This window comes from Oxyura jamaicensis, chromosome 9, assembly GCF_011077185.1.
Source record: "Oxyura jamaicensis isolate SHBP4307 breed ruddy duck chromosome 9, BPBGC_Ojam_1.0, whole genome shotgun sequence".
Taxonomy (NCBI): domain Eukaryota; kingdom Metazoa; phylum Chordata; class Aves; order Anseriformes; family Anatidae; genus Oxyura; species Oxyura jamaicensis.
This window is the reverse complement of record NC_048901.1, coordinates 9337856-9365149: the sequence shown is the minus strand read 5'-3', so window position 1 is coordinate 9365149 and position 27294 is coordinate 9337856. Positions and strand designations below refer to the sequence as shown.

The following is a 27294-nucleotide window of genomic DNA, read 5'->3' as shown; positions in this document are numbered from 1 at the left end:
GTTGTTGTATGAGAACTTGGGGATGTTAATGTGGGCTTGGACACATGGGTGTTGGGGGGAAGCAGGGACCCACTGCTGCTCCTGAGAGGATGGGACCAAATCTACTTCAAGGCATGGTCTGGCTGGGGATGCCAGCCACTGGCTGCTGGTCCAGGCTAGAAAGAGAATGGGCTGACAGGAATTCAAAGGGTATTGGGTGTGTCGAAAGAGCAACTCCTTTTAATCAGTTATATCTAATGAACGATAACAATGTTTTTAGTAGCAGGAGCTGCACCCTGGAAGCTGAGATTGCGGCTCTGGAGGCCTGCGTGTATTTCGATTGGGTTTAGTCTGAGCCCAGAGATTTGGTCCAAGTGCACCCAGAGAGAGAGCAGTGGCTGATTATCTCTCCCTGTTCGCACAGCCCGCAGCGTGCCAGGTGGGCGCAGCCGCACAAGCCATGGCCGAGGCAGGCTGTGTGGTTGGATGCTGGCGCCAGCCAGGGTGCCACTGGCAGCAGGGGAGCTGCTGGGGCTGGCAGCCCCGCAAAGCCAGGCTGGCTGCCTGGGCTGCTGCTGAAGCAGGAGGGCAGCCAGCAGTGTCACTGCTGCTGAGCAGAGCCACCTGCTCCACGCACCCCGACCCCTCTTCAGCAGCGGTTTTCTGATCAGCACAGCGGCTGCATCACAGCCCTTTTGTTGCCCCTGGTAATTTGCCACCCTAGGTAATCATTTATTTTATAAATAAGGTGAAGTCTGTTGTCTGACTGAAAAGGTGTAAGTACTGTGCATAGTATATGCTTAGTTTATGCCTAATGATTTTGAAATGAAAAATGCTTCGTTTGCCAGTGCTCTACAATGCTGCTGCTGAGTCTGGAAAGGTAATGAAGATTGCTTCATTAGTATTAGAGACTGAAGTCTCCAGCTACGCAATGCAGGGATGTTTTGAAATGGGAACTAGCAAGTATGAGTACAACTTGACTGTATGGTTATATATATAGGGAAGTACAGTCACAGAGGATGAATTGCCTTTATCTGATTGTCTAACGTATTCCTACTGCCAGCGTAGGAATACAAGATAAGAGTATTCATGTGTCTGAGTGACCACACAAAAAACGCCAGGATTGTGTCAGACCAGAAGGAAGGCAGGTGCTTTTAACCCAGAAGGCAATGAACCCCTACAATGAATTACCTAGTGGTGTGTTAATTTTGCCATGACCTTAAATCCTGACATGAAGACTGGATGCCCTAAATTACGTATAGTTCAATGAAAAGTTTTGGTCTCAATGCAGAATTTATTGTCTTGGCTGTAGGGGTTTTATGCTGTAGAAGATGAGAAGGCCGTATCATCTTCTCTTCTTTTTCACATGTTCACACTGTCTGAAGTATAAGCCCTATTAATGACCTCATCTGGAAGGTTTTGCACATTGAATGTACAGATGCAACTTTCATGTCTGTTTGATGAACCAGGTGGAGCTCTTTTAGGACAGTCTTCCACCCCTCAGTGTGAACATGGCTTCCTTAATATTTGTTCTTTAAATACAGTCTGACTATACATGCAGATGCTTATTTTGCTACATCATATTGGTGTCTTTCTGAAATGTTTTAATTATTTTGAAAGACTTCTGCAAACTAAAAACAACCCTCTGCCTCCCACTGCCATCAGTCCCCCATTAAATCCTTGCTCTTGTATTAGACATTGATTTTTTTCCTCCTTTCCTCTGCTTTAAGAAGAGTGGAATGTCATCTCTAGACTGTTTCGCTTTGCATCATAATGAGGCTAAAACGGGGATGGGGCACAGTCCAAAATCCAGCAGCAGGCCTTACTCATCCGCTGCCGTTCTCGCTCACGTGGGTGCCGATCCCTTAAGGAGTGCCACATGCGGGTGGGCCCCACCGAAGGCACTGGGGCTCCACACAGGCTCAGGCCTGCATTTGCATTGGGAGATATTTCTGTCTGAGTCAGGGGAATAGTAACACCCACAGACTCAGCCCTAGGCTCTGGCAGATTTAGCTCTCAGCAGATGTAGCTATGAATTCATTTAGCCTCATCAGTGGTTGAAGCTAATGCACAGACTTTAAACCGGTGCGAGTGAGGCACTCTCACGTGGCCGGCTGAGCCACCCCTGCTCCAAGGGAACTAACTTCCACCAGAAGGACACATAGGCAGCTGGGCATGGTAATACCCTAACCAGCCACAGCTAAAGCCATCAGGGCCCTGAGCTGCATGGCTATGCATATATTTATGTTTTCAGAGTTACTGGTTGGGATAACCCTCCTTAGAACTGTTAACAATCCCAACTCTTTCTTTCAGATGGCTGCCAGAGATAGTTAAGCACATGTCCCGGTCCAAAGCAAAGGTACATGACATTTCACAAAAGAATTTGAACTATTTAGGTGCAAGGCCAAAGTATTATTTGATTAAAACACGGGGGTGGAGAAACCAGGAGGAGCATGGGAACGGACTGACCAGAAGGTGAGACAGACCAAAGAGGATAGCAGAAGCCAGAGAAAAGTAGACAATAAGTTTGGGAATGTTAGCTGAAGGAATGTTGAATTATTTGACCCTATATGTTTCCAGAAAACAAATACTTATTTTGTAAATAAGATTGAATTCTACCACCGGTCATAACAGAATCAATCTACAACCACCCAGATTTTGAGGTAGTCTTTCAGGTGAAAAGTGGAACAGAATGGTTTTGTTGCCATGACTTAGTGACGGTACCTTATTTATAGCAAGCAAACCAAGAGAGAATTATGCAGTTCATTACACGCTTGTGACAATAAAACCTTTATGTCTTGCACATATGTTACAGAGAACCTGTTTTAGAAACACTTCAGAGGCTAAAAATAAATACATTGGATATGTTTAATATAGCTTCCAGAGCCATGTGCACTAGACACCATAAGACCAACCAAACGGGGCTTGGAGAGAGAAACCAGTATATTTAAAACAGCTAAAAATGACTCAAATGGCCTTGCTAGATATAAAAATGTTCCCAGAATTAAGTCTGGCATTGTGGGACCTTCTATGGGTAGAAGTAAGTATACGTGTGTAAACATAGATACAAAATGAGTACATCCTATAAATGGCTACGTACATATGACAGAAACAGATATGTCTTCACACAGTTCCCTCTGCATGAAAAATTGAGTGTTTATAGCAGCTACTCTGTCTTAATTAACTGGTATATATCAATATACACTTAATGAGTAACACTAAATAGCTACATATTTTTCTGCTGCCAGCATGATTTATCTTTTCTGCTGTTTACTGATTCCTTATGAGACAAAAATAATGATTAAAATAATGTGCTTTCTTGTATGTCATTAATAACTCTGTCTCTGCTCGTGGATATATTTGTTTGGTCCATGCCCTATCCCATTGCATTCCATGCTTCATCCCCTAGGTCTCATGTAGTAGATATAGCTATGAGCTATAAGATGTTAAGATGTTAAACTGTTCCTTGTCTGAAGCTATTCTACATATATGTATATGGACATACATATATATTTACATCCATAAACACATACAAACACTCTCATCTGTATAGGGAGAGTTAACCTAATTTTTAAAGCATACAGAAGTGGAAATCTACAAGCCCTTCTGGTTTTCATTATAAGCGCTTAAAACTAATTAAACCAAAAGCTGACCTTATTTTTATTCTTTTCCTTAAATTAGTGCACATACAATGGTGAAAGTTCATCCCTGCTTGAAGATTTTGAGAGCATCTTGAGAAGTAACAGGTATAAAACTCATTTTGCTCTTCTGACATCATTGACATATTTCCATATACTAACAAGAACTCCTGTCTCTAAAGGAAGCCCCCTTTCCTATTTCCTGCTGATTATAATAATAATCCTGCTCTTGTTGCCTCTGATGCCATGCCATTCCCTATTTCTGCTTAGAAGATACAAGTGAAATTTTCACTAAGTAGCCATGGTTTTCCAGGTTTATCCTTGGAAGGTAGGTGAATAATTAAAACCAAAACACTGCTTTTCCTACGAGAGAGGGAGTGTATGATTACCCACAAAGGACTAGGTGCAAATCACAGGATGTAGCCTCAAAACACAAGATAGCAGTGTACTGTGTAAGTACATGAGAAGACCCTCAGCAGCCTGACGAGTGCTCTCTCCTGTTTTACAGAGTTGCACATGGGAATTGTGGTTCTGTGTTTCTTTTTGTTTGTTCTCTTCTGTTTGGACCATGTGAAACCTTCTAGTCATAGAAAGATTACAAAACATATAGCTTAAACTTTGTCCAGAAATGTCACAGCCTCTAAAAATTAAAAGACGGGTTTAGGAAGTTTAATCTATGATGAAATGGTTTAGTCAAGTATGTGGTATGGGAAATAATGCCCTGGGCATAATGCGTTGCTGAAAGCAGAGGGGTTTAATAATGCCAGGATACACAAAGAGAGGTTTGCAGATGTCTTGGCTGAAGTTTTTCAAGACAGACTGGTTAGCAAGTAGTCAAGCTCAGTGTCCCTGGGGCGGAGAACACCTGTGCTGCTCTTGGGGGAAAAAATAGTGACATCCACTTCTATTTCTAGATTTGCTAGTTGTGTATGAGACATTTGTTAAGGAAGAAATGAGCATGGGTGGTTATTTGAACGGCAGGGGTCAGAACTCAAAGGAGTTTTTATACAAAAACATCCACAGAGCAAGGAGAGAAGAGGACTGATTTTGTTCATCAAGGAATAGTAGAGCTCTCAGTTTTTCCTCCCCCAGTGGTTACTGGGTGGAGGGCCCAAGGAGTGCCTGTTTGGTGAGTCTGCTTGCAAATTTGTAGCTGCAGGGAAGCCAGAAGTCAGTAAAGACATCAGAATCTTGTTAGCCTGGTTTCTACTGGTTTGCAATGCCAGGCAAGTTTGGAGTGCTCCTTTCCTAGGCTATCCTTGTCAACTTCATCAAGTTAAATTCAAACCTGATGTAAACTGCTACTATTCTTACAGCCTCCTACACTGATTCCACAAATTTTTAGCACTCAGGAAAAATATTTGATAGGCAACTCTGGAAATTGTGCAGCAAACAGCATCAGTAATACAAACTTCTCCTCCAGAATTGTTCTTTTTAGCCTCAAAGGATAGACTCTGGCAGGAAAGGAGGTTTGCAGGACTGCTGCTCCCACTACAGAGCAGTCTCTTCTGTTCCAGAACTGGGGTACCAGCTTGGGGCTTTGTCAGTCACATTCAGAAACCCCCATGCTTCCCTCCATTTTGCCTGCTACAGCACTAGACAGTATTGCACTCTAGAAAAACAGGCACCCATGCAGTGCTGTTTGGCTGCAGTAACTCTTCATTTTTTGTCAAACAAGTGACAGTTTCCTCAACCATGATTATGTAGCTCAATTTAGTTAGTGGAAGTGCTGTAAAAGATCCACAAAGCTTTTCCTTTCAAACCTTTCCCACTAACAGCAGTTGTTTCCTTCTTCTTTCTCCCCAGTTTTTAAGCACAGAAAGAGCAAGGCTGGGATGAGGATAGGAAGTTTCATGACTGTGGCACTGAATAGGCTCCTGTGAGAGCAGACTTCAATTCTCAGCTCTGCTGCAGTTCCCCGAGCTATCATGAACAAGTCGGGGATTTTCCTTGGTCTTAGGTCCCCTTCTCTAGAGTAGGAGTGGTATACTAGTATATAAGTACTCCTATATTTTTCCCGTGATCTTTTTTCTTGGGAGCTACTTGAGCAGGAATTTAGTACAAGAGAATGAAATAAAGGGAGCCTTATGGGTTCAGAAGAACTCTGGACAATATTGTAATAGTAATAATAACAATAATAATAAAGGTATAACCTGTTTGGGTATTCTCTCTTTTTTGTTTCTTTGTTTTGTTTTGTTTTATTCGTTTGCTATTTCCTATATGTTTAACCCCAAGTGAAAAGCAGACATTTTGTCTAGATTCCTACTTCCTCAGTGTTACTGTGACTCTCCCTAAATTTTAGTTGAGCTGGCTTCAGTTCATTCTAAGAAGGGGTCATTGTTTCAGGAAGTGCCCCCTTCTGGAATAGCAAAGTCCAATTTTTGCAGATTAAGCTAGACCTGGTTTTTCATAGACATCTGTTTCAAAGATGATTTTGGCTGGGAAAGAGAAGGCAGAGAGGTGCCAAGGTTTCTAGATTGTTTTAGGTTTCACTGAATCTAGTCCATTTTTCTTATTTTAGATCTAATGGGGGTGCTTCCATGGGGTGCTGCTTGGAAACAAAAAATGTTGCCTCCAGGCACTGTTGTGGTAAAGATGGTGATATAATTGCCTATAGAAATCATATGACAAGCTACTTCCAAAAGTAGAGTTTTAGTAAAAACCCCAGGCATTGGCCACAGATAATGGTAATTATATAGTTAAAGCATTTTACATTGTCTTGCAAATATCCTCTCCAAATTACAGCAGCGTGGGACAATGTGTTCTTTGTCTCTAGGCTCTTCTTTTCTGTCAATTACCATGTTGTTTCATGCATACTCTTATATTTACAGTTGGTCTTAAAGTGGATTGGATTTATCAGTCCATGTTGGAGTTTGGGTACAGTCAGATCTGAACAAAAGTTCTGTCCATCTCATAAAGTGAATGACAGCCAATTAGTCCTTTTTGCAAGTTCAGTGAAACCTTTTAAGATTTTTTTTTTTTTTTTCATTTGTTTTGGTGCAATTTCCTACTTTCACCTAAGTCTGGAACCGGCAGACCTGCTGTAACGGTTGAATCTGTCAATAGGTTAATATCTCAAGAGCTAGCTTGTTCTTAGGAGATTTGAGACCTTGTTTACTTTGTGCATTTAAGAATATATATAAATGCTGGGGTAGAGTTCACGGCTCTAGTGGATACACAGTAATTGGTCTCCTGAGAGTGAAAGGAAAGATCAGCTAAGGGAAAAGATCAGCCTGACATTAGGAGGAAAACAGGCTGTTTTTCATATTTCCTGTCTTTATTTTATTTATTTTTTTAAGCAAGATCACACATAAAAATTTGCCAGGAAAAATCACAACTTGTCCTGCCCCTGGAAAAAGACACACAGTTTGGTTGATCGGTTTGGGGGATGTTTTCTGCTTAGTTTGTCTCATTAATGCCTGTTTTGTGCAGCCTCAGTCTCCTCTCTGACTAGGCTTCCTCCCTGTGGTGGTTTTTATGCCTGTCAAGCTGTGCCAGTGGTGTCTCTCCTTGCCGCCAGCCAGTATTTCAAGTGTCCTGGCTGTGCCCTGTCTGGGTTGCACAGGACCCCTTCAGGGTGCCTTTGCTGGTAGAGCAAAGCTGGTTCTTAGGCACTGGATTTGTGCCTTTGTGGTCTGAGGTTTCATCCTCAGACTGTTCCTCTTCCAGCATCCCCCCAGAATAGGATTTTACTCACCTGACTGTCTGGGGCTGAACCGGTGTCTCATTTGCCATCAGGATTAGGTCTGTCCAACAAATCTGGACTAAACTCCCACAAATTGTTAGAAATTTGCAATTCAGTTCTGAATCCTTATCAGGTGTGTCCCACTGAAGATCTCCGTCCTTCAGTCCTTGTACCTTCTGTCAGTTCTGCTTGAAAGTAAAGTTTCCCTCAGACTTTGTTTGCTCAGTTTCCAGAGTCACGGCAAACACAATTTAAAGGAACAGCTTTCCCTTTATCTAGGTAAGTTAGTACAAACACGCTCTGAATGTCCTTTGCACCACTTGTGCCAAAGGTTTAATGACAGGGCTTTGTTAAACCTCCCATATAAATCTTTAACAGCTGGGTAAAACTTTGGTCCAAATCTGCAAACTCAAATAAGTGGAAACAGTAAATGGTATTTGCTTACACTTTTCAGGCCCACTGGCTGAGCTACTGCTCTTGCTTTGCATTATTTACGGGCATATGAGATGAAAAGACCTCAATGTTTACGACTATTTTTAGGTTGCCATTTTTTATTTTCATGCGTGTTCACATACCTGGGCATTGGGGCAGATATAGCAGAGCCAGCCTGGTTTCATTTAAAGGCTTATTGTATCTGTTCATCCAAAAGCATTATGATTTTCTCCCATGAAATACTTTGATTTTGTCTTCATGTTGTGCTTACATTCGCTGCTCTTTCAGGTGGGCTTGCTTTCTACTGTCCGAATGTCCTTCTGCAAACAGGTTAGGGCCCGATGCCCCTTCAAAGGAAGACAAATAAACCTGCAGACACCTATGCAGTGCTATACTTGGGTAAAACATTTTCCTTCATCCTTGGTATTTCTAAGCCTGCAGATTGAATGACTGACACACAGCACAACAGTGCCTGCTGAAGTTGATGCTAGTCTTTCCTGTGGTATTTTTCTTTTTGAAGTTCACTGAACTTGCCAACTGCCTCATCTCCAAATGTTTTAATTGGTCATAGAATTACCCTGTTCCTTTTAAAATTGGTTGTATTTTTCCCACGCCCAATCTACTCTGTAGAAATCCAAATGTGTATTCAGTAAAGCTCTGGTCCATCTGCGGTCGGTCATCATAGCCTCATGGTCACCAGTGTCACTGTCCCTTTATACCAGCTGAGGGCCTGACATGGGCATAGAGAGCTGTCAGCAATTCATCCTGTAATGATTAATCAAGGTCACTGTCAGACCTGCGCACTCCTGCTCTGTGAGCTTGTAGGCCACGGGCATGAGGGATGTACTGGAATTTGGGTTCTCCTATCAGAAGAGTTGCTTCAGGGTGAAACTTGCTAGCCTTGTGCTTCAGACTTGTTTATCTGAGTGTCCCCAGAGCTGGCAGGGTACATGAGGCAAGGGATTCCAGTTTTATTGCATTTTTCAATCATTAAATTGCTCCAGTTCTCCTGGAGCAACTCCTTATCAACTTTGTTAGGACTAAATAAATTGTTTCTATAGCCTCCTTTCGATATGTGAATCTTAGCACCTCTCTTTTTGCTTTTCATGGATCTTCATCCATTTTATTACAAAAATAATACATTTATTTTTTCCATTCCAAATAGAATGGGTGGGGTGAAAAAAATGGTATAATGTGTGTCACAGGTAGGCTGTTCATGGGGCAGTGTCTTCCACAGGGGACAGAGGCTGCCCTGTGACAAACGCAGAACTCACTGTGGAGTCCAGAAGGCATACAGGCCCCTTTTTAGAGTGATGGTGTTGCCCTTTGGGTAGAGGGAGTAGATTTTTTTTCACCCAAGTCTCTCCATGAGGAGCGGAAATCATTTTTAAGAGCTAGGCTATTATTTACTGGGAAAGTAAACACTGAGAGCACAATCCTTTGCTTACTCTCGATAGAAATCAAAGGTAACAGGAGTCATGGGAGAGTAAAATGATACAAACCCAAAGAGTACCCGCTCCTCATACCTGTTGCTCTCACAACTGATAAGGATAGCGAGGTGGTGGCTTCGAATGTGCGTGACGGCTCATTTCTGTAATTAGGTGGAATTACAAAAAAGCACAGAACAAAACAGGCAGATGTTCCCTTGTCCAAAGAATCCTCTTTTCCAAAGATCTCTGCTATTAGCACTTGTGTGAGTTACATTCATTATTATTAATTTGGCCTTTTCGTGTTTTATTTTGATTTGTTTTTCCTGACAGCACAGACTTCCAGTCAGCCCCCAGGTTCATAGGACTTACATTCTGCACAAATGATACCATATTCCCTAGTGTCTGGAGGGCAGCCCATAGGATTTTAACTAAAAATTTGCAAAGCTGTGTAACTGCTCTCTCATATGGCCTAACTCCATATAAGACATCTTGATTTTAACTTTAGCTGACTGATGACAGCTGCTACGCTCTGTAGTTTAGCCATAAATACTGAATTACCTGTGCCAAGCTTCCCTTTCTAGTAGTTTAACAAACCAATGGATTCAGGTTTAAATATTTTGCAAGGGAAATATACACTGGCAGTTTTTGATGGACTAGGTGTCACTCTCATTAAATGTAGCATCTCTTGTTTTCTCACTTATTTGTTTTCACATATGCTCAGCAGTACTAGCTTATGAATTCTTAGCCTTCCTTTGCGGCTATTGCTATATCTTTCCTGTGAGGTGGCACCTGAAATTGAGCTTGGTCGTCCAAATGCAAATGCTCCATTGTTCAGTATTCTCTCATTACATTATCTTCTGCATTATTTTTATATCCTCTTATTAATGCACCCACACACCCCATTTGCATTTTTTAACCTTTTTTAAAACATTTTCATTACAACAATCAGATGTAATGGCAATGAAGTAAGTGGGGAATAATAGAAGTGACGAGTTTGATTCTCCCTAGACCTATACTCATTTTAAACTTCATTGTGCCACTGGTTTTGATTTAGCCCAGCAGGAAGTAGGGGGATCAAACCCAGCACATCTACGGAGAGAAATCCATTTTTTGTAGTCAGCAAGGAATGGTTTTATAAAATAGTTACAGCACACAACATGCTGTTTGGTGAAAGCACTGCTATCAGGAAGGAAGGTGGCCTTTTTGCAGACAGAGGGCTGCAGTGTGGGCTGGTGTCAGAGCAGCGCTGGAGGCCTGGGTGCTGTCTGTGAGCACTCGGTGGTGGCTGTGCCAGGGAAGCACCGCGGGGTGCCCACCCGGTGGCTGTGTGGTTGCCCTGCTCAGGCACTGGGCTTCACCTCACAACAGGACTAAGTTTGCATTTTTCGCCTGGGGAGTGGTATTTAGCCTTTCCAGGCTGTTACCCTCTGAACAGCCACGTCTGCTACCTGCCCTGGGGAGAGGGCACCCCAGCTGGCTGTGGCTGCCGATGGAGATGGGGCTCTTGCTTTGGGAGGGAGGGTAAAGACGTGGGGACAGGGAGCTGGGTGACAGGAGGTGGCAAGGGCACAGCCACCCTGCCATGCACGTGCTGCCAGTGTAGAGCAAGGGAACCACTGGTACCACAGCATGCGCTATGAGCCACGCTTGGGACTTCCCACCCTGAGGAGAGATGGACAGCCAGTTTTAAACTGCGGCCAGGCAAAGTAAGTTCTGTTAAACAAACAAGCATTCATGGTCTGTCTGGCTGCAGAAGATGTGCGTGACTCAGAACACCACCTGAGCAACACGGCTGTTAGCCAGGGAGCACAGAAAAGGTGAAGAAATCCACAAAGCAATCATTCATGTCTCACTCTCTGGCAGGCAGTGTCTTAGCAGCCTCTTTGGTGTCTTTGTTCCTTTCTTAATTGTTTCTGCTTAGCTTGACTCTGGATTTTCTCCAGGACTCACTGTTAGAAGTTAATATCTCGTGGATATCAATGCCATTGTCTGGAGGGGTTTTTCCTTACATTGACTATTGTGTGATTCCAGATATAACAGCAAGATATAAATGCCCTCAGGCTTCTTTTGTGTCTCTCTGTTACGCCAGTACTTTACTTGCCCAGTTAAGGCAAGGTTCATAAATATGGGGTGTGGTTTTACGATACAGCTAATTTGATCTAATGGCTAGCTGCCAGAGAGGTGAATCTATGCCTCCTGTCAACAGCTTCCTACTCCTCCTCCCTCCCCTGCTGCAGATCCTGCTGCTTGTCTGACTCCTGCTGACGTAGTCCAGGACAGTGACCCAGCAGAAAGCTGTTCACTTTTTTTTTTTTTTTTTTTTTTCTTTTTTTTTTCTGGATTAGTTTTCTGTCAGACTGTCATCCTCTGATGGCTTGCCAAGGTAAGATGAGCATCAGTGCTGGCACAAGAAGGGATGCAGGGTTGCTTAAGAGAGAGGGAAGATGGTAATACAGAAGCATTTAATTAAATTGCTTGGTTGTAAATCAACACCTTAGCAACTCTCTATTTGGCTTGCACAGATCAAAACCACAACTGCTGTCAAGTGGGTAGACTTTGCTTCCTCCTTTTTCTTCACTAGCAAGATCTATTTGCAGGATTATTATTATTATTTTCCCAATAATCTCAGAGCCAAGAAGTGTTAATTGCAGCAATGGAAACACAGTAGAGAAAACATAAAGGAAGAGAAACAGCCAGGAATGGGAAAGGTGATGCAAGGCTGTCTCTGACAGCAGCAGCACCACATTACATCAGTAGCGCAAGCTAGTCATGAAGTCAATTTGCTTGGCTACTCCCAGCAGTTGCAGCTGCAGGTGCTGCCCCTAAACTCGGCAGGCCACGCCTGGGAGAAGGGGTGGTGCTGTCCTCTTCTCCCTCAGCCTCCCACCACGTGCTGCAACCCTACGCTTATATTCTCCACTCCTTTCTTCTGCTTGACTGTGCCTATTAATTCATTGACTGCAGCTGCTGGTGTGAAGTTTGGCTGCTGGGAGCTGCATCTGTATGCAGCAGCATGTTCCTGTACCGCTGCCTGGGCACCTCTGCGTTAGCCCATCTCTTCATCCAGAAACAGCATGCTGATGGGTGCCAGGTGGGTAGAGCCAGCAGAGGAATATGTCAGCTTGTCACAGCACCCTTGCTCACTGGTTTTAACCATTTTCTGAGGTCTTTTGGCAAACTTTCATAGAGGTCCGGAGCACTCTGAGAGGAAGTGCTGGGAGTCAGTGTGCTGGGACTGGAGGAACTTTCCCCTCCTCAGCACAAAGGGACAAGAAGAGCAGGAAAGGACAGGCAGAAGTGAACTGCATAACCATTACCAACAACAGCTATTCCATAGTCCCGCCAACCCATGCGGATAGAAATATGGCATTTAATTACTACAGTCACTTAAAAATCTTTCCCTTGCATTTGTCCAGCTCAGATGGAACCTCCCCTTATATGCAAAACAGGTTTGCCATTTAAATATCGGCTTGTGTATACACGCCAGCTGCTAGCTCTTCCTGGGGGATGTGAGACAGCTGACATTGCTGCCAATATAAATAATTTTGCAGGTTGGAGACTAGTTGGTAGGAGTGTGGTAAACCTCCCTTTTATTGTATCCAATAAGAGTGCTTTTTTCCTTTACTTTTGACGTGACTTCCAGGAGGCACAGAGTGAAAGAGGTATTTCATTTTTTTATTTTTTTTTTCCCTCTCCATATCAGTGGGTATTGCTGGGAGCTAAAAAGCTAAATACAATGTTTTTTTAGGTTCAGGTTGGAATACAGTCTGTGTAGTCCTCCACGAATTATATGCTATGAAAAATAATGCTGTTTCATGTAATTCCTCTGTACTGCTCAGAAAACCTGTGTTTTAAAGCACAGGAGCTTCTGCCAGGCTGAACCACAACATTTTGAAAGCAGAACTTGACCGATTGTTTAGGAAAGCAATGACTGAGGAGGCTGAAAATCCCCTTGTAAGTGTGGTATGAAGTCTTTACCGCAAGAAAAACTTTGCTTCTCGTGTAGTTAAAAAGCTTAATCCAGCCGGCAGCTGGATTAAAGTAATTCCAGTTCTGTGCATTTTCAGTTTTGAATTTTGGATGTTTTAAACAGTCATGTGTTTAAAGCTTATTGCTTGACAGGTGTCACTGATAGCTCTACTTTCTGACCTTGCACTGAGGCTGGTTTATTTATTGGTGCTGCCTGGCTTGTTAAAAAATCCCATGATCTAGATTTAGCGTATGATGTGCTCTAGGGTCTTGAGAAGGCTGGAATAGCTCTCTGGTGCTGGCATTCAGTGGAAATAGGTACAGTCACTCCATTTAGCTAGGAGGAAAGGCTTGCACATTGAAATACGCTGTGTAGCAAGCATTTTAAAAGCAATCTGGGTCTCGTATTTCTTAGCCCTATACAACTGGAACATGGCTTGTCCCCTTTCTATGCAGTATTTTAATGGAAGTGTCATCTTTTCTTTAAATGAAACAGTGTGTGTGTATATATATATATATATATATATATATATATATATATGTTTCAGGATAGTGCTTAACTGACTTCTATAAGCTTGGAACATGCTGTAAGTCCAGGTCTGATGTTGAGCGGAGAAGGACAGATTCTTGTGCTTGTATTGAAAAGCAGAATTTTAGTTGGCTTTTGAACTTGACTTTCTCAGGTTCTCTTGTTTGTGTTCCTTGCCCCTCTTCCGCAAACCTCCCTGACTAGGTTTGGTTGGTTGGTTGGGATCTATCTAGATTCCTCCAAGAACAAACTGGCTCCTGCACAGAGCAGCAGGGCACCCTGATGGGGATTAGGAGATAGAGTTCAGTTTATTACTGTATTTCTGCTGCTTTGTTTTTAAAGACATACTGCCTTTTCATCTTGGATCTGAAGTTGTTAACGACAATTTTTTGTAGTAGCTGAGGTCAGTGGAAATGTTATCCTTTTTAGTCACTCTTCTTGGAGAGGGTTAAAACAAATAAGCACGAAAGGAATTATCCTCTTCTGTATTTAAAAAGAACAAAACAATAACAAAAGCAAACCAAATCAAACAAAACAAACCATGTAAGCTGCCTTGAAGGAGAGAAATATTCCTTGAAGGAACAAATACCCCCTCCTGGAGACTGCCAAAACCTATCCCTTACTGCAGCTTCGGCTCCTTCCTCCAGGTCTCAGATCCATCAGAGATTCATCTTGTTGTCAGCTGTTATTTCTTTTGACTATTCTGGTGTGCCGGAAACAGTCTCTGCTTTGGAAATCGTTACAGCTGTATAACTTGCAAACTCTGAGCAATAGTTTCCTTCAATTTAACTCATGACTCTTCTTACGTATTTCCACCATGCTTTTCTTTCTCCCTGTCTGCCCAGTTCTGCTTGGAAGTGGGGTGCTGGATCTCAGGGCAGCAACTTCCCCAGTGCACTGGAGAGGAATTGCAAGTAAATGTCAATAATCCCTGAACAGCACACTTCTCAAGGGTAAGCCTGGGAAGTAAATTCAGAACTCCAGTAGATACCAAAAAAACAGGAGGCAATACTGGTTTAATGGCTGCATGATAAATTTGCCTTCTCCCCATTAGTTTCTCTGTCATCTGCAAAGAGGATAGGAAATAAATGACTGTGTCAACTCCATTTCTCCTTCTGTGTCCATTTACCTCACAAAAGTACAGCTAACTTTTCTCCCCAAGGTAATCAAATTGATACAAGTCTGAGCAATTACTTGCAAATTGTGTACAGCTCTCCAATCTCCTGCTTGTGTTTCAGGCCTCTGTGTTCCTAGAAGGTTTTTGTTTTGTTTTGTTGTTTTCCTTCCAGATATAGCTCTTGGTCTGTCAAAAGACACTGTTGTGATCTACAAACTTTGTCTTGACAGTGTGCTTAGATCAATGCTGGCTGCAATGCTACCACCTTCTTTTTCCTTGCAGGCCAGCCAGTGTTATTTCAGTAGGAATAGAGTAGCTTCACGGACACATGCATCCCTTGACAATCTAATCCCGGAGAGGCTGGCATGTCAGATTTGAATTCTTGCAGTGCTGGAGTGTGAGCTTTTGAACGCTCCTCATGTGGCTGTTCTGTTCATGATTTGCTGTTCTGTTGATGATTTTCTAATTTTACTTCTCTCTTATTTAGGATAATATAGCCAGTGTTTTTACATCTGAAAATGGGTAGAGGTCAAGAGAGAAATCAGTTATTTTCAACTGGCTGGAGAATAACTTTTTTTTTTTTTTTTTTTTTCCCCTCCAAATATTAAGAGCTTTAAGCTATTTAAAGATTCTGCTTTTTTTATTTTGTGTGAAACTCAGGCTGCTGTGACTCAGTCTCTGCTTGAGGATACACCACGGAAGAAGATAGAAGAAGCTGAATACTGACTTTTAAGTGTGTTTGAGAAAGGATGGAAGAGTTTTTCTGCAGGTGGATACACGGTGTATATGCAAACAGGCATAATATGCACATTGTATGTGGGGCGTATACACACGTGTTTGTCTATGCGTGTATGCACACGCATGTCCCTGTCTAGTCTCTGAACAGATGCTGCTTGGTCCTAGAATTTTCCTCAGCTGTAGTTGTGGGTGCTGTGTCCTATGGTGGCTGTTCCCAGCCCTTGAACATCCCTCCTTCCCTCACTCCCCATAGAGCAATAAGAGGAACAGAAGAGCATTGCGATGTGCACACTGAGCATCTCACAGAGGAGCCAAGAGCACGGGGAGAGATGCCTGTGGAGGACAGGATCATACAGGAGGGACTAGGCTGCAGTGGGCTGTTCTGCTCCCTCTCTCATGCTGCAGCACAGCCTCTATGGCATTGGCCTTTCAGCTCTACATCAGGGGTTCATGGGGGTGGCCCAGATCTCTCTCTCTCTCTCTCTCTTTTTTTTTTTACCCCCCCCCCCCCCCCCCCCTCCCCCTTGCCTGCCCTCAAGAAGGATTTCAGTATCAGGATGGCACCATGGGCAGGAATGTTAGAGAACCTGTGCTGCACTAGACAGACTGACTAATATCCCTTTAAATAATCTCCCTTTAAATAGTCTGGAAGTACTCTGGTGAGCTTCTGTTTCAGGAACCATGAGAACAGCCGCGGCTGCAGTCTGTATAAATAGCCAGATCCATGCTGCTCTGGAGTGAACAACACAGTTATTTGTTCTAGGATTGTCTTCCTATTTTCTTCCTGGCGTTGCATGGAGAGCTGAGATCAAATCTGTGGTAACATTTCTGTACAGTAGCTGTTCTGCTGCCTTTTCATAGGCTGCTGTACTGGAAGTGGCTGTGAGGAGGGAGCAGCTACCCTTTGGAGATGGACTTCTCTCCCCTGTGGCTTTGCATCTGAGCAGCAACGGTACTGGGGCTGGCTAGGGTCTGTGCAGCTGGCTTTAGCTAAAATGGTGCAGTTAGTATCCTCTGATCAGTGCTGTGAGTTTAAAAATTGTGTGTGGATTCATAGCATCTGGAAGGCAAAAGCAAGGAATACTTGAATGCTTGCTGCCTAGCTGTGGATCTGGATAGAGCATAATGTGATGGTCCTGTCTGAGGAGGTCAAACTGCTTTTCTGCATTGTCCTAACTCAGTAATCAGCACCGTAAAAGAAATTTGTTAACCAAGTCTGTGTTAGGCTATCTAATTCTTTTTTCTTCTAAGATGGAAGAGCAAAAATTGATCTCCAGGTAGATATGTGCTTTCTGCAGCTGCATAAGCAACCTTCAGTTTGTCACCATCTGGTCCTGAATTTATCAAGACAGCCTTCAAAAACATGAGGATCTGATACACAGCCAATAGCTACTATAGCACTTTCCTATTTATCTAAATCGTGGAGAATCCTCAACACTCAAGACAGCATTGCAAGTCTTGCCTCAGCTGAGGTAGGAGGCATTTGAATTTCTTACTCATAGTGTATTGTCATCTTATCCTTGCCATCCTACCCACTCAATGCGTCAGAGACCTAAGGCCTGATTTTTTTTTATGTTTTTGAAATTTGTTTTTATTTTATTCCCCATCCCCCCAACATCTCTGAGCTGAGGATATTCAGGCCTTCAGTTTCTGGTGCATCGTGTCGGAGGTCCTTTTTCTTTCTTTCTTTCTTTTTTTTTTTTTTTCCCTCTCTCATCTTTCCACTTGACTCTGCTCAGATGTAATTCCCCTGAGCCAGTGGGTTTTTGCCAGGGTAAATCAGTTATCAGGAGAGGTGCAACAGGACAGACAGATGAGTGGATCCAAGGGGAGGAAGAGAGACAATATGCAGACATAGCACAGACCAGGTCCATAGAGGCAGCTTCCCTAGTGTCCTCTCATGATTGCCTCCTTCCCTAATGTTGCTTTTAAGTCACCGTGCAGATGATAAGCGTCCCACCTGACGTGTTATCAGCTCCATATTGCTGATTACCTTATTTTCACGTTCTGTGAGGCCCTTAGGAACCTGTTTGTGGCCCTGTAGGACCTCATGTCTGCTTCAGGCAAGCAGTGGTCTTTCCCCTTCCAATGAGAAACCCAGTACGTAAGTCTAATTCTCTTGCCATGGGCCTCTCCTGGCACACTCAGATGTCTTACATCCAGTTGGTTGACATCTTCCAGTTTCACCATTTAGACACCTTTCAGACTGTTCTTTCATCTTATGAGGGAGGATGTTCTCTTTTTCTTTTCTTCATGCTCAGTGCTTACCATCCTCAAATAGGGCCATGGCTGTGGCCATGGATTGCCTCACTGAGTTGTCATGGGGTTAAAAATTCACATTTGGCAAAGCAGAAATTTTGTGTTGGGTTTTGGAAACACCATCAACAAAGACAGTAATGCTCTTCTGAGGCAAAATACTAAAATGTTTGATTATCAACAGTCTTCTGAATTACAAAGCAACCCCCAAAAAATCCCAGCTTCTGAATGTCATTAAGAAGAAAAAAAAAAAAAACTACAGACAGCTTTTTAATTAACTGTATTTAGTGTACTTAACTCCAGGAAGGAAACCAGGCTGTTTCCGGGGTAGGTCTGGTCTACATGGTCAGCTACTGTACAACACGTAGATTCTCTAGAAGAGCACAAGAAAAGGAAGTGAAAAGCAGCAGAAGTTGCATTTCAGTGCAGGTCAGGTCCCACTGAGCAGGTAGGGCAGAAAGCAGTGGAATCTGCCCCTGTCAAACTTTGCTGGGATAAATGTGGGTTAAAATGCAGTGCATTTTGTCTTCTTTCCCTAGCACGATGGCTTCGTTTCCTGTCCTGAAGCAAGAAACATTGTTCCAGAATGGTACGTGGCGATACCGAATTCCAGCCCTGCTCTACCTGCCGCGTTTCAGCATCATCCTGGCATTTGCTGAGGAACGAGTGGATTTGAGGGACGAACATGCCAAGCTGATAGTGATGCGCAGAGGCATGTATGACCCAACCACGCACCATGTTCAGGTACCAGAGTGGGGAGGAAATGGGGAGACGGCCTAGCCATACTGCTGCCCTGTCCCAAATAAGTTGAATGGGTCTGCTTTCTCCACTGTAGCTCAACCACTTTTACTTCTCTCAGCTGTAGGAGACAAGCCCACCTTTCAGTAATGCACGTGTCTTTATAACTGCTGGGATTCAACCCCATGATTGGGCAGTTGTTGAGGGACTAAAGTGGAGCAGGTACAGTAGATTTTCTGGGGATGGCTCTGACCCGTCTCTGCAGAAGCAGGGAGAGGGGCATGGGCAGAAGTCCTGTTGCAACAGGAAAAGATGTTGAGAAGAGGTAGAAATGAGGAGTATCACAGGGATGGGGAGGAGTGAATTAGCAATCAGTGACTATTTTTTAATTCATTTTTTTAAACGAATTCCTGGTTTAAAAAACAATTCAGAACAGCTAGTCTCCCCACGCAAAAGAGTGTCGTCTGGTTTGTCTGTGCCAGTGAATTGGCTACCTTATTAATCTACCAGTTATTATTAACAGTTATCTTGCTGGGTGACTGGGGGTGGTGGATACTCTATTTATAATCATTTCTTGCATTTGCAAATGCATTAATGTCTTTTTTTTGGGGAAAAAAAAGTCATTTTTCTATTCCAATCCTTCACCAGTGACTGGTTGTCTTAGATTATAGACTCTTAAGGCTGGAGTCTGCCTAGCAGAAGCAGCCTCTAAGCGCACCTGCAGTGTCGTACCATTCAGGTAACACCTTGTGTAACCCCTGTAATTCAGTTAAGTAGGGCGCAGTTGGTCATAAGCTCAGTAATTTGTGTTCACATGCTAGAGTTTCTTAAAATTGAACTATTAAATATTCCTAAAAAAAAAAAAGTTAATACTGGTTGAATAGACAAAGATAAGACATAATCAAAAAGGGTAATCAGCAAGTCAGGGTAGAAAAGCTAATTAGTATAATCTTATTGGAAAGCACTGCTTCTTTTACCAAACCAGTAACTCTATGTAGGAATAATTTTCTAATTGCAATGTTGGTGTTTGAAATGTGGTTGTATTATATGCTATTCATGTAAAGAAAGGCGGGGCTTGGAGTGCTGGCATGCTTGTTCTGCAACCTATTTTCTGTGGACAACTCTGTCCAAACTTCCGCACCAGGGTGTGTAATGCTACATGATCAGCTCCAGCAAGGTGTCTCACTGCAGGCTGACGTGGATCAAAATGAAGGAGCAGAAGTCTCAGTGCAAATGGATTTGTCAGCATCCAGTATACTTCAAAATGGTTCAGTTATCTGACTTCCTAAGAAGCACTGACAGAGCGTAGGGTCTACAAGCACATTTTAACCACATTTTGTGTGTCTGTGTCATATGTATATACAAATGATTGTGAGAATTCCTTAAAATTCAGTTACTGTAGTTTTTTTAAAAGCGTAGTCAGACACCAGCTGCACAGAGATGCAGAGTTATCAGCTCCTCAGTGAGCTGTAATTTAAACAGGACATAACCCACCTGTTTGAAGCGCATGAGCACTGCATCGTCCAAATAAACTTATTTTAATTTACATTTGGTGGTGCTGGTATGTTGTCTGCCTGTTTCTTGCTCTATCTGCAAACTTGCTTCTTCTGTGGTGTTCTCAGACTCTTCTGTAACTTTTATCGGAGCATCCTTACACGTCAACCTGGATTTACTTGTAACAGTGTGTTTCATTCTTGTCTCCCTTCACACGGCCCTGGCAGTGGAATAGCATGGAGACCATTGTCAGTGCGCAGCTGAAAGATCATCGATCTATGAATCCCTGTCCTGTTTACGATGAGGTCTCAGGGAAACTGATCCTGTTCTTCATAGCCGTGCCAGGAAAGATCTCTGAGCATCACCAGCTCACGACAAAGATCAACGTGGTGCATCTCTGCTACATCACTAGCATGGACCAAGGACGCACCTGGAGCGCTGTCCAGGATATCACCGAGAGTGCTATTAGCTCCGAGTATAAGAACTGGGCCACTTTCGCAGTGGGGCCAGGCCATGGATTACAACTGCTCAATGAGGCCCGGAGCCTTGTGATTCCTGCTTATGCCTATCGTATCCTTGACCCTAAGCAACCCCCTACCTCTCATGCCTTCTGCTTCATCAGCTCTGACCACGGGATGACATGGGAGATGGGGAACTTTGTGGGGAAGGAGAGCGCAGTTGAGTGCCAGGTAGCTGAGGTGCACACCTGTGGCAGGAGGGTGCTCTACTGCAACGCAAGGAGCAGCAGGGGAGTGAGAATCCAGGCCATCAGCTACAACCACGGGGTGGACTTTGAGGGAGGCCAACGGGTTGAAATGCTTGTAGAGCCTCCCTCTGGATGTCATGGAAGTGTCACTGCCTTCCCACCTCCCCCTGATGCCAGGTGCCAAGATAGTTGGTTGCTCTACGCTCATCCTACAGACCCAAAAGACCGAAGAGATTTAGGAATTTACCTCAACAAACACCCTTTAAACCCAGCGCACTGGACAAAGCCAAGCATCCTCTTCAAGGGCTTGTGTGCTTATTCAGATCTGCAGTACATGGGGGTTGGGCCAGATGGCTCACCCTTGTTCTCCTGCCTTTTTGAATATGGGTCCCATCAACAATGTGAAGAGATAATATTTGTAATGTTCACTTTGAAGCAAGCTTTCCCATCTGAATGCTGAGTCTTGAGCCTTTTCAGCGGGATCCATCTGAAAACCACCTTTGCTAGTGCTTCTTTTCACCGTCACTTCTAATTTTTCAGCAAAAGGGTTTTTGTATTCTTTGTGCACCATCAATTTGCCATTGGCTTGTACCATCTGTAGATTACAAAGTCTATTAAACATACTAAAACTAAACGTATTTTGGTTTTGTTTTCCCTTGCCTGTTCTCCCACCTCACCTTTCCTTTGGCTACTACCTTAAACATCACATGCTCAATGCAAGCATGACTTTTGCATGGGGTCTCACCTTAAGGCCTCCAACAGTCTTGCCTAGGGATGTGCATGCTGATGGCTCAGGGGCTGCCTGAGATTAGAGGGCAGCAGTGTTACGCTGAGCTGTATTTAGTAAATTGTGGGGGAAGTACTGGAAAGGACACTGCCTTACTGCCTGTATCCGCTGTTATTTTCAGAAAGATGTTTTGGCCCTGATTAGGTGTACTTGTTGCAGTCAGTGTAGTACTTGCTAGCAACTCTACCTTTCAGGGCTAGCTGTCTTAGAGGCCATGGGATGCCGTTGTCTTGAAATATTCCCAGCCCACTTCTGTACTGGATTGGGGGTTGCTGTGTTGAGTTCCCAGGCTAGTCAGGGAATTCTGTCTAAGTTCACCTTCCCCTTACTTCCCATGCTCTCGCTTTATTTGCCCTTTTGCTGATACTCCACTAAGTAGCTGCAGTTTCTCACGTGTAAGAAAACCACAGCCTCGTGTGCTCCAGCTGTTCCTTTTCCATGGGCAGGGAGCGCAGGACCCGTGCAGGACACCCTAGCCCCATGTCTGGGGACAGGGCAAGTGGCAGAAGTTGCATTTTGCCCGTATTACAACTGCAGGATCAGGACATGTCTGCAGGGGGAGCTCCAATTTATGGTCAGGAGGGGAAATACTTGCTGGTCTGTCTAACACATGTGCTTAGCTCTGATCCAACTGCTCTTATCTCTGACAACCCCAATGCCTTGCAAGCATGCATTGCATTATTACAGAGTATTACTGGCATATGGGGCAGTGTGTCAAACAAATAACATTGCCTCACTTCCAGAAAATTGCAAAGGCATAAATGCCAGAGGAGGAGGAGGAAGACCTGACCAAGCACAGAGCTGCATGAGAGTGCTCAAGCTGGAAGTCTTCGCAGAGTAAACATTTTTCAGCAGGTTTTGGAAACAAACAGCCCCCATTTTTGATGAGAGGCGGGCTCTTCTGAGGCTATTGTGTCAAGTTTATACTGTGAGTAGAGAAGAGGAGTGAGCAGGAACGAGCAGGCACCAAGGATAACACATAAGGGCACAAGGAGTCAGAAAAGCTTTACCCATGCCTCTGGAAAAATTATTTACAAACGAGTCTGTGCTTGTTTTCTGCATGCTGTATTCTCTGTGTGTGCACGTGTGGAACGGCTCCATATGTTTGTTTGCTCTATTGTTCAGGAAAAATACCTGCTTTTCAGAGTGTTCTCAGCATGTACCCTCTTTGGGGAGCTCTAGCAGGTCATGTAGGATCCTTTGCACTGTCACTGCTCAGGTCTTTGAGTCTGTTTGCTCAGTGTTCACCTCCCTGCCCCCTACACACACCCTTGCTTTTTATTGCTTATAGGTTTCAGGGAAGGTGCGAGAAGGGCTTCTGATTTTTCTCATTCATCTAGGTTTGTTTCAGGGTACCTGGAGGCTGCAAGCTCCAAGGGAGCGAAGAGATCTCATGGCCTTCGCAAATACACCTGTAATTCGCTGAGCCTTCCTCAAGCAGCAGGTCAGTCATGTGCTGGGTCACAGCCTCAAAGGACACAGCGGCTGAGCAAACCAGTACTTTGTGGATATTGCTCATGTGGTCTTTAAATGTAGGCCAGAGTCTAAATGCACTTCTGTGGCCAAGTAGTCTGTTCTGGGTGCCCACCATGCAACTTGAAGATGCTACGGGCAGTATTTACCCACTGGCTGTGGACAGGCTGGTGAGTTTGCAGCCAGCTGATCCAATACTAACTGGACATCGGTAGCAAACCCAGTTCAGATAAAGCATTTACTGCACTGTCTGAGAGACCGAGCTTGGAATAACACCCCAACATGGGAAAAATAATGTTTGTGTTGTCCATAGACTGCAAGCACTATAATTTCTGATTATCCAACATCAAAATGTGTCCAAGTTCTTTGTCTGTGGCCTCTCTCTCTCAAGTAAGTTTAAGTGAGATGCTGCTGCTGTGGTTATCTAATAGCTACGATTGAGTCTGGGTTGCATTTGTCTGACTGGTACCCATTGTTCTTTTGTTTTACAAGGGGAGCTCTTCCATGATACTTTGTCCCAATTTGGGATGACAGTATAGACTATCTGAAGCACATCCTATTTCTTGTGGAAACCTAGTGCTATGCTGGCTACCCCTGTAGTATCACTATGTGCCCTGTATCTCCTGACATGTAACTGGTGCAGTCTGATCCCAGCAGTCCCCCTCTATGGCAAATGCTGTAGCTCCTCTCTAATCTCTTCTTTCTCAGATCTGCTTACAAGCCTTCTCCAACACAGGCATGCATGGAAAGAAGATTAATCGTGTAAGTATCTGCTACAGAACAGCCTCTTGACTCTGCGGAGGACAAGAAGTTACCGCTGCCCTTTGGGAGTCAGGCTGCAGGTAGCTCAGAATATGTGCACACGTGCACTGACCACACAAGGATCAGTCCTTCTCCAGCACTGCAGAGTTTAGATTTAAGTGCCGTGAGAAGTAAATCAGATGCCATTTCCTCTTCAGGCAGTGCTGCAGATGAGCCTTTAGGGAACATAGAGAGGTTTATGCTAGGGGTTTAGGATTCACCTTTTGAGCAGCTGGAGCTGTACTGTGCTTTTCTTTAGGACCAAGAAATACATGCAGAAACCAACCTGCACTTTTCATGGCCACAGTCATTGCATGCATTTGGATCCCATCCCCTTATTCATGTATCCAAACTGAGAAGTTCTGTGTGGCTGGACAGGAGTGTACACATTTGAAGGAAGCAGCAGCAGCTCCCTAACAGCTGAAGTCAGTGGAAGGATGGAAAGAAATGAGGTATTAACTGTCCAGTTAATCAGTCTTTCAGCTGTCTGACCTGGGCTTGTACTTCTTTGTTAACATGCAGTAGATCAGAACCTCTGCAAATGCAGTTTCATTCCAGGAATGCTCATCCAGTGCAGCAGCTCTGTCCACTATGTGTCATCATACAGGTCCATTGCATGGAGAGCACTGTGAGGCCAGGCCGTGGTTTGACATTCAGAGCCGTTCTACTTCCTGCTGCAGCCGTGCTCCAGAGAAGCTGCTGTCTCAGACATCCCAAAGAGCTGGTATGGGTGAGGCCAGCAGCATGCTAGTGGCCAGGCAGGACTGTCAAAGGAAGTGCACAGTCCCCTTACAATATGCAGACACTATTCTCAGTAGGGAGAACAGGGTTTGCAGCCACTCTGTAGCTTACAGGAGCTCACAGCTATTGTCCATGCAGGGCCACTTCATACTATGGAGCATCTGACTCTGTTTACATACCTGAACGCATGGTAGACTGGCTCCTAAAGCCCCATTTGGGTCTGGGTGAAGATGAAGGGCAGGTCCAGCTAAACTAATTTTGGTCTGTAGACAGTGCTTGCTCAGCGTGGACAGGAAGCCCTGCACATTGCAGTTCTGCCCATTTAGCAGGGTTGCACAGTTCTGAATTGCTGCTGCCCACAATTTAATCCCAACAGCTGAGATTAAGCTGGACACTGCATAGTAAATGTGTGGATAACTGACAGTGCCAGGAAGGCATACAGGGATGGATGCTGGCCTGTACTGGCTCAGTCTCCCTTCCCATACCCACCAGTTCTGGTCTCTCCCAGTTTGGTCTAGGCTGCTGTCTCCTGCCTTGCCATCCATGCTGTGGAAGGGGGCAGCACTCCGGTACATCCTGCGTGATCCGTAGCCACAGCACTCCTGGCTCTGGGAGTCCAGGGTCGCATAGGGTTAGCAGTGCATGTGCCCTGCCTGGGGACTCCCTCTCCACAGCGAGTCCCAGCAGAGTCCCAGCTTGGCTGCTGCTTCTGATTACAGCTCAGATGTGAATGTGCAGAAGCACTGACTTCAAAGGCAGAGTAGCTGGAGGTACAGGAGAAGCAACCAAAGTTGCCGTGCAAGCACTGCTCCTGTGGTAATGTCCGTACCTGCTGCAAGTGTGCCCTTGTTGCTCTGCCTTGGAGATGCAGTGCTGAGCATGCCACACAGAGCCCAGACACAGGGCAGATGTACAGCCAAAGAAAAGGGAAGTGAAAGCCCCAGTTCCCCCTGTCTGACGCGGGTTGCCAAAAATTACTTTGCTCTATCCCATCTTTGAGGATTTAGAGTAGGAAAGACCTTTGAATCCATCTCAAAGTAGCTGACAGGGAGCTTTGATCACTAATTCCCAGAACAAATCAGCCTTTAAGCCTGCTTCTGTGCATGGAAACATACAGGGATAATTATTTTATATATTCATATATATATATAGTGGTTATTTCAAGTCCCCTCCTGACACCTACCTAGATGTGAGGACTAGGCAATGCAGGAATGGGGCAGTCAGTGCGAAGGAATCCAAATGCACAGTTTGTTTTCAGTCAGTCTAGGATTTGTTCCCCATGGAGACCTGTAGTGGGTAGGACTGACAGACAGGAAAAAGATGGAAACCCAGAGGATCTGGCAAGAGATCAGAAATGGGAAGGCAGGCCACCAAAGCCTGCAGGACTGAGTCAGTGGGAGGGCAGAAGGGATCCCCAGCTGGGACTTTTTGATACAGAATATTAGGATGTAAAGGGGAAGGGAAAGTCAGGGAATGTGGGCTTGCTCGTCACTTCAGTTGCAGCATGAGGAGAGAGCAGGGGCTGCAGGAACATGTCACGCTCACTCTCTGAGCTGTTTGAGTTGAGGAAGTTGTCCGTGGCTGAGTTTCCTTTCCCTCTCTGTACTATTGAAACAGGAAGCTGGTGAGCTGAAGCTGCCTGATCGTTACACACAGACAGAGGCAGCTCTGGCAGCTCCTATATTGACATTCAGGTTTCCTTCAGCTGCAGCAATGGATCAGTGCTGGTACCACGGCAATATCACTCGTTCCAGAGCTGAAGACCTGCTCTCCAAAGTAGGCAAGGATGGCAGCTTCCTTGTGCGGGCCAGTGAGTCAATTGCTTCGGCGTATGCACTCTGCGTGCTGTAAGTACGGCTTTCGACCTCGCGCTTCACGCGGACACTTTTGTGCCTGCTGTGGACGGTGTTATCCCCTTTGTTCTCTCTGGCAGAGGCAAACAGCCTCTGTACCCACTAGGAAGGTGCAGCCCACATCAGAGCATGGCTGGTTTCCCTGTTCTGGGCCACAGGATAGGATAGGATGGATAGGGAGTAAGACCAGGCTAAACAAACCCATGTTCTTTTACTGTTGTACTGTTCATGCCACTCTTCCCCCCGATTCAACAGGGGAGAATAATTGAAGATACAATTGCTGCGCTCTGAGTTGCTGCACTCTGTGCTCTTGACCTCTTAGAGCCCCTTAGTAGCTTGGGTCGGGTTTTTATGTATGTGTAACAACTTGAATACTGAGCTGGGTACCCTCTGAAGCATGTTCTTGCTCTGGTGTGTTTGACTCACCAACCTGTACGGTGCTGTGTCCAATTCAGCAAAAGGCTTGAAATAGTTCCTGGAACTGTTCATGACACCCCTGGCACAGTGGTGAGTCCACCTGCCCCACTAATGTGGCTCATGGGGTAAATATTATCATGTGGAAAGTAAGGGAGAGGAGGGAAGTGCTGGCAGCCCTGACCCCTGCATTCTGGGTTGGGTCTCTGGACCAGAGAGCAAGATCTCCTGCCCTGGGCTTGTGAGGGCAAGGGTTATTCCTAGCGGCAGGAGTGCAGGGGCAAGAGGAGACCGGAGTCAGCAGGTCAAGTCTGAGGCACTTAGCTTTGCATAACATAGAGATAAGACTGTCTCTCTCTGCTTAGGAGAGACTAAGAAAGCCTCTGTGGGACCCTGTTCTGCCTGTCAAATCCTTCTTGCTGCCATCATGCAACAGATTAATAAAAAATAATTTATCCCTTACTCCCCATGAAATTACAAGCAGGTTTCTCAGTGTAGTTTCTTTCTGAAAGTA

At 44.6% G+C, this 27294-nt stretch overlaps 3 protein-coding genes across 12 annotated transcripts in view; 2 read left to right on the top strand and 1 right to left on the bottom strand.

The window, feature by feature from the left end:
* NGEF (neuronal guanine nucleotide exchange factor) overlaps positions 1-7545 on the bottom strand; it is a 50296-nt gene extending 42751 nt beyond the window's left edge. For both annotated transcript variants that reach the window (XM_035335131.1, XM_035335132.1), the window contains exon 1: positions 7315-7545. The gene's annotated coding sequence lies outside the window, so the exon portion shown is untranslated. The remainder of the gene's footprint in view (positions 1-7314) is intronic.
* Positions 547-21345, top strand: NEU2 (neuraminidase 2). Of its 8 annotated transcripts, none has more exons than XM_035335144.1 (4): positions 547-686; positions 3661-3725; positions 18313-18517; positions 20194-21345. In XM_035335144.1, the coding sequence occupies exons 3-4, from the start codon at positions 18317-18319 to the stop codon at positions 21169-21171; spliced, it is 1179 nt and encodes a 392-aa protein (XP_035191035.1). In that variant the 5' UTR covers positions 547-686; positions 3661-3725; positions 18313-18316; the 3' UTR covers positions 21172-21345. The 8 variants fall into 8 exon arrangements, with proteins under 8 accessions (XP_035191035.1, XP_035191029.1, XP_035191030.1 ...); XM_035335138.1 differs by lacking the exon at positions 547-686 and adding an exon at positions 2434-3019; XM_035335139.1 differs by lacking the exon at positions 547-686 and adding an exon at positions 2442-3019 and having other exon boundaries at positions 20233-21345.
* A 2371-nt stretch (positions 21346-23716) lies between these two features.
* Positions 23717-27294, top strand: part of INPP5D (inositol polyphosphate-5-phosphatase D) — a 55168-nt gene continuing 51590 nt past the window's right edge. For both annotated transcript variants that reach the window (XM_035335130.1, XM_035335129.1), the window contains exons 1-2: positions 23717-23733; positions 26131-26360. In XM_035335130.1, coding sequence (XP_035191021.1) covers positions 26227-26360 — 134 coding nt within the window. In that variant the 5' untranslated portion in view covers positions 23717-23733; positions 26131-26226. The remainder of the gene's footprint in view (positions 23734-26130; positions 26361-27294) is intronic.

Excerpts from the sequence above, each read along its gene's own strand:
- NEU2 (XM_035335138.1), top strand. The coding sequence starts at position 2,942 with ATGACTCAAATGGCCTTGCTAGATATAAAAATGTTCCCAGAATTAAGT. Across the intron at positions 3,020-3,660 it reads GGGACCTTCTATGGGTAGAA|TGCACATACAATGGTGAAAG; the intron begins GTAAGTATACGT and ends TCCTTAAATTAG. Across the intron at positions 3,726-18,312 it reads AGCATCTTGAGAAGTAACAG|CACGATGGCTTCGTTTCCTG; the intron begins GTATAAAACTCA and ends TTCTTTCCCTAG.